Below are 6,891 nucleotides of genomic sequence, written 5' to 3'. Positions count from 1 at the left end.
TGTGTGTCAGATCAGTTGTTTTCTCATATCCCCAGAATGTCTGATGATTCTGCAAGTCTGGTGGTGGAGGGTCACTGCATGTGCCTTCCTGCTTCTAAACTAATTACACTTATGATATCAGCCTAATTCTCATGTTTTTGGTACTCATTTGTCTGTTTCCATAGTTTACAATCCACCAGCTTTTTTTCCTGAGGGAAACCCTAAAGCAGCAAAGAACACAGCAGGAAAAATAAAATAAAATGGCAGGATAATGATCAATACCACTGTGTGCCTGTCCTAAATTCTCTCTTTTAATCAGACTGCCCTGGGTAATAGGATTTTGGGTTCAATATATTTCATATTTTCACAGTGATGGGAAAACACTAGAAGCTAAGAAGTAAATTGGATTCGCAGAGCAGAACAGGGAATATGGTAGGTAAAACAAGACAGCCCTTCATGAAATTGGGAGCAAAGGAATCTTTGGAGGGATCAAAAGCTAGGAGGGTTGTTTAAAGTTGTGAAATTGTGATGCCATGCTGCTTTTAAAAAGACAGAGTTGGCTGGTTCTGGGCTCTGAAAGGACAGATTGATGCATCGTGACTCCAGAAATTAGAATAATCCTGGCTGATTTTATCCCAGTTCAGTTCCTTAAATCTGCAGCTGCTTCTAGTATATGAGGGGATTAAAGGGCTGGCAGTGGATTATGTATATCCTGTGGCTTTTACTGTTTGCAGAGCTCCCCTTCTAGTCTGCCATTCCTACAGGGCATGGATACTAGTCTCCCTTTGATACCCTTCAAAGCTATGGAGCAGGGTATTCTTTGAGATTCTCCATCCAACCAAATCCAGCAGATTCTAGTGGTCCTCTCAGGAAGCTGTTGCCCATCTGAAAAGAAGAAGGAGAAGAGACACCATAACATAATGATAATAGAATGAAGGTTTAGATGCTTCCAGATCTATCCTGATTCAGACTTCACTCCAGCAACCATGATGTTGGGAACTCACTTTCTGGGTCTGGGAGCATCTTAGAGGAAAGAAATGGGTAAACATTCTCTCTGTCTATGCAACTGATTTTGCTGCCGATAATTTGGACACAGAGGATGCTGCCAGGGGACCTCCTGTGGCTTTTATTCTCACTCAGCTGTCTCCTGCCCTTCTCAAGGCCCGAGATGAAGATACCATTTGAAACGTAAGTGGCCTACATTTTTCTGTCTTTCTGTCATTCATGCTATTTAGCTCTTTGCCTTTTAAGAACTCTTTGTGCTGCTATTTTATATCCCATCTCCTAAGCAGTCCTTCTGCTCAGCACCCACATTTCATATTGTTTAATATAAAAGCCATCTTTTACATCAGAACTTCTTCCATATACACACATTCTCACTCCTTGAACATGTGTGGGACTTCTCAATCCCCTTTCAAGTTGTTTTCTGCACCCATCTCGAAATGCCCATTATGAGTTGATGCAAACATTTACTCACTTACAATTATCCATACCTTATTAAAACTATCATTCTAGTGCAAGGACACCTGGGACAAACTTCTCTGACAGCTTGCATTTTGAGGGTTGCAATCTTGCAGGCTTGACCAGCCCAAGAGGAAACTCTGCATTTGTCTGGCTTGTATAGAGCTGCTGAGCTATGTTGCACTAAAATAGCATAGGAAGAGGGTTAAGACTGGGAAGTGAGGAGAGTTAAGAGAAGCACGTTTTGAGCCCCAAATTCAGCCTACAGTTGCAAGATGAGTTAAAATGTTAAGTATATAGGGAAGAATCAGGGGAGAAGTTATACATACTTTGGGCATATCATGATTTAAGAAAATTTAGGCAGAGCCATGTCCCTGCTCATAACTAACCACAGCACAAACCAATTGTCAGGGGTCCTCTTTTTGAACCACCAATAAGCAGGTTGACACAGGCTCAATAGACCCAAAGCACTGGAAATTGATTGAGTTTTTCTCTTTTTTAGTGTCTGCTTTCTGTTCTGTCAACGTTTTTACTTTTTCTTCTTTTCTCCTTGTTTGTTCCTGGCTGGGCTTCTTGATTCTTCTCTTCTTTAGAATCTTTACTGCATCTGAGGGAAATGGCTTGAAGAACTTTTCCCTCACACCAGCCTGAGGGAAGGAAATAAATGCCACTCTCTCCTCAGTTTTCTCAGTTGCTGCCTCTTCTCATCGGGGCTGTCTATCTTTTTGTTTGCCTCTTTTTGTCTCCTGGGCTTTGACTCTGATTATTCAGCCTCTTCCTCATGAGGCCTGTGGTAGCAGAGCTCCCAGGCAGCCATCTTGTCTTCCTCTCTTTCTGCCAAGTTACCATGAGGTTCTCTTCATCTCATTGCCAACCCATGAGTGAAACAGGCTTATGCTCTCTGTGGCTGTACCAGTGTTAAAGCATTTCTAGCATTGTCAAAGGGAAGCTTCAAGCTGTGTAAAAATGTTTTGGAGTTTGTCACCCTTCACCTTGGAGGGAAGTTGGGTGAACAGCAGGACTGGGAACAGAGGCAAGGGAGGCAGGGTGGGGACTAGCAATGGGGACAGCAAATGGTATGCCAGTATAGGTTGTGGCAGACTCAAATATGGATAGATATCACTATGAAGGGGTAGGGAAGAAAGGCATTCACAGTTAGCTCATTGGATCAATAGCAATAAAGGTAATAAAAGAACAAAAAAACTTGATTTTTCAAAAAAAAATCCTGAAAACATAGAATTGCAACAGTGATTGCAGCATCATCAATGTGGAATGACATCATGATGAAACCAGCCTTGCACCGTGGTGAGGCAAACACTGCCCTTTTTGTCCTTGTGTGCAACATGCATACAAATAAAAAAGGCGCAGAGTTTGCCTCACCACAGTGCAAACACTGTGCAAGCACTGGTTTCATCACGATGTCTTTCCACATGTGTCATCCTTTCTCTCTCCCCCGCCCCCATAGTTGTCCATGCAGATGGGCCCTGACATCAAACAGCCTGATGACACTTTGGCCTGTTTCTTTTTCATTTTAATATCTAGATAATTGTTCATAAAAATTGTGCATCGGAAGAAGAAAAAGAACCACTTATTATCCTTCTTCATATCTATATCTTTCCAGCTCACATCCTGCTTCTCTCTACTTTTAGTGCAAAGGTAGGCAATTTTTTCCGCCTAGGAGCTGCACTTTGCCTCTTGCTCTTCCTGGGGGCTTTGTGCTGCCAGAGTGTTTTCTGAAATGTTTGTGTTGCCAGCTGGTTTAGAATTTGCAGGATGGATACCAAAGCAGGAGGACATTAAAGGAGATGCTGGGACCGAAACAAACAGCATCATGTTTATTTAAATTGTCCCCATTAATTACTTGCAGCATCAGGGGTCCTGCCTCCATTGGCCATGGTGAGCCCAGACTGGTGAGGACAGTCTCTGGAATTCCATTCATGAAGGAGTTGCTTTCACTGGGCAAGTTTCATAGCCCTGCAACTTCTCTTTCCCCTCTCCAGCCCCAGAGTTGCTCAGTTCAGGCATCGGCAAAGGAAGGTTAGATATTAATGGGGATTAAGTGTCGAGCAGGCCCCAGGTGCTTGCGATGACAAAAGAGGGAAATAATTATCTGATTGGGGTTGTTGCTGGAAGTTTGTTATCTCACAGCTCACAAGGGTAAATAGGAAGATCTAGCTTGTCTAAACAGCCTCTCTTCCAGGGGTTAATTGAAAAATGCAGGTCAATCACAGGACAGAAGGGCCTCATGATATCAGTGGAGTTGATGGGCGGGGACATCTGAAGAGGAGTTAAGGATTGAAACAGATGAGAAATAATAAAGACAACCAAGTGTTCCTTATCTTATATAAATTAGATCAGGAATCTGGAGTACATGTCAAATGGGTCTTGTAAGAAAAATAATGTTTTTCTTTTTAGGATTACAGATCTGCAGCACAAACTATGTGCTGCAGATTTCTCCTATTGAAACTATACATCTCCACCTTTTTGCCGGAACAATGTGAAAGAATGGAAAAGCAAATGGAACTGCAAAGCCTTCCCATTGCCTCCTAAATCTTCTATTCCTGCTCATGCATGTGCCGTAAATATCTCCATCAAGACTAGAATTCTAATTGGTAGAAATCCCATGAGTCCTGCTGGTACAACAGAAAGAAAATGGGGAAAGTAATGGTCCTTTTCTTACAATTGAATTTAAATGCTATTTCTGAGGCCGCATGAAATCTGCTGTCCCCATTCGCAGCTCCTATTCTGCCTTTACCATGCCTTCTCCAGGTCATTGCTCAAAAGCACATCCTGACAGGTGGATGTGCCACTCATGGTAGGCAAGGTTTTCACATCCACCCATCAGGGCACTACAGCAAGAAAGGAGTGGGTCTCACTGCAGACTCTGCTTGATTTCTCTAGGATAAGCCTATTTGCCCCTCTTCCCACACCTCTTTGAGTATCTCCCAGGTTAAAATAAGGTGAAATAAAGAAAATGCAGGAAGATATCAGGGTGTGTGTGTGTGTGTGTGTGCGTGTGTATATTTCTCTCTCAACCCCACTAGATAGACCAGATCAGGAAATCAACTCCACAGAAAGGCTACAACTACTTTTATTGAGATTGCTATAATAACAGAATCTTGCAAGTCTGCCGGCGTTGTTCCTCCTCCTCCTCCTCCTCCTCCTCCTCCTCCTCCTCCTCCTCCTCCTCCTCCTCCTCCTCCAGTGAATCAGGGAGGTAACTGTCTGAACCGCTTCTGAATATTATCTGGACATTCTGGACTTAAAAAATGCTTTAGCTCCTTTTGTCTAGGCAACAGCTTCCTCTTATCTCTGTCTAGGTCATCTTCCTTACTCTCTACAAAAGAGTCCCAGAGAGGAGGAAGATGGACCCTGCCCTAACTGTGTAACTAGATAAGTCCCGAAGAATAGATGACTTGAAAGTAATTAGCTGTTGGGCAACCAGTCTCTAACTTCAGGATGATTGAAGCTGACCAATACAGGAAAACTGGCAAACGAGCAATAAAAGTTCAGTTCAACATCTGTAATCTTCAGGACACTGTAGTGAAGGAAAGTGAGGTGATATATCTGGAGCAGTGTCCCCCCAGAATTCCTTATGGCCCCTGCCCTGATGTTGTTTAAAAAGTCTTTGAAAACCTGGCTGTTCCCCAGGCCTTGGGTAGGAATGGGCGGTGCCCCCTTATGAGATTATGTCAGTATGTTTTTTATGTTAGTTTGAATGTTTTCTCTTCTGGACATACATTGTTCTTTTCTTTGTTTTATTGATCTTACTGTTTTTAATGTTGAACACTGCCCACAGTCTTTATAGAGTTGAGTGGCCTTCAACAAAAAAGGTAAAGGCACACACTGATGCCATTTCAGATCACTGTACTTTTAAAGCAGAAGAGTGCTAAATTTCCCTTTCTTCCCAAATAAAATAATGGAAGAGCGGTCATTTTCAGATACGGTTAAGGTGGAATTGTGCATGCATATCCCCCCTTCTTCCTCAAAGATTGGGGGAGTATGATAGGTATGAATGAACAAATAATGGTGAGAAAACATGGGGGTAGAAATGGCTCACATGGAGGCTGGGTACGAACCACAGGGAGCTGGGCATGCCTGCATCACTTGACACTCTTAAAACACACTCTAATCACACCCATAGCAGCTGACTTTGCCTCCAAGATAAAGGGTGCCAAACTGTTACAGGTTATACATATCTTGGATATAGTCAGCTTAAGTGGAGAAATGCTATTTTTATACTGGTATGCTTGGTGACAATGTAAGAGTGTTTCATTCATAAGCTGGGAATAAGAGAATGTGTGTGAACCAGGGTTATTATCTATATTACACCACAGCTGGTTCTGACAGTAATTTGTCACATTAGCTTTTCAAAATGCAAAATACTGAAGTAGTTAATAAGCACTATGGTCCAACATGTCTTTTAAAAAGAGCTATTATTTTTCACAAAGATTAATAAAAACACAGTGAATCACAACAAAACCAATAAGATGGGGATTATGAACTACTAAATCACTATGATATCAATTAGAATTGAATTTTCTCATATACTTGATGTCACAAATGCAGGAACATGCTCTCAGTAAGGTAATTTAACTAAAACTAGATTGAAATTCTTGAGGAATTCAGTGGTTTTTGGTTATAAGACTGACAGAAAATAATTTTTCATATTAAGAATTCCCTTTGAGCTGGATGGCATTTCTTAATTTAAAAAAACAAAGTTAGAAAATTTGTCCCAGGAGAGAACTGAAGACATACAGAAAATCTAGCTTGATGTTCATCTTAAGTGTAGATAGTGAAAACAGGAGTGTGTTTGTCCTTATATTGCTAATCTGGTACACAGATAATTAAAATTGTGTTAGGCTTTACTGTTTATGAAGCACCAGCTGCAATTCTAAACTCACTGCATACACCCCTGCCTAGAGCTGAATTGAAGTAATACAATTTTTTTGTCCAGAGTCCTATTGAACTAAATAGACACATGCACATATAAAATGTAGAAGAAATCATCATCTGTAAAACCACAGTTAGGCACACCAAGTTCTAGTAAGATGGATCAATAGAAGATATATTCTTCATTAGGTGCTTGAGTCTAAGGATACCCAATACAATTAGAGCTAAGATATTAATTCAGATCCCCACTCACCTCCCACCCCATGGAATACCTGGCTGTTCAGAAAACCCTGCACACAAAGTTTCATCTGGACTTTTACTTCTGCTCTGCCTGGAGAAGCTAAAGCATGTGCAACTGTTTAGTTGAAATGTGTACAACAATTTTAGTCAGTTCTCACAAACCAGACTGAACTGGCTAGCTATCACCCTTGGTGTGAAGAATACATACCTAACAGCAACCATGCTAAATTAATTAGATGGACCATTTTAGACCTCTATGTAAATGTTTGCAACTATATGATAGCAAGGCTGTATTGATGGATGGTGACTGCTGTACTC

General features: G+C 41.4%; 1 protein-coding gene across 1 annotated transcript in view; it reads left to right on the top strand.

Annotated features, from left to right (window-relative positions):
- Nucleotides 1-706: 706 nt before the first annotated feature.
- CACNA2D4 (calcium voltage-gated channel auxiliary subunit alpha2delta 4) overlaps nucleotides 707-6,891 on the top strand; it is a 147,006-nt gene continuing 140,821 nt past the window's right edge. The window contains exon 1 of the mRNA XM_088141244.1: nucleotides 707-1,167. Coding sequence (XP_087997370.1) covers nucleotides 1,040-1,167 — 128 coding nt within the window. The 5' untranslated portion in view covers nucleotides 707-1,039. The remainder of the gene's footprint in view (nucleotides 1,168-6,891) is intronic.

The sequence above is a fragment of the Python bivittatus genome, unplaced genomic scaffold, assembly GCF_059951505.1.
Source record: "Python bivittatus isolate LINGU-HERP-01145 unplaced genomic scaffold, Pbiv_v1 ctg000330_np1212, whole genome shotgun sequence".
Taxonomy (NCBI): Eukaryota; Metazoa; Chordata; class Lepidosauria; order Squamata; family Pythonidae; genus Python; species Python bivittatus.
The sequence above is the reverse complement of the archived record's forward strand: the minus strand, read 5'-3'. Positions and strand labels throughout refer to the sequence as shown.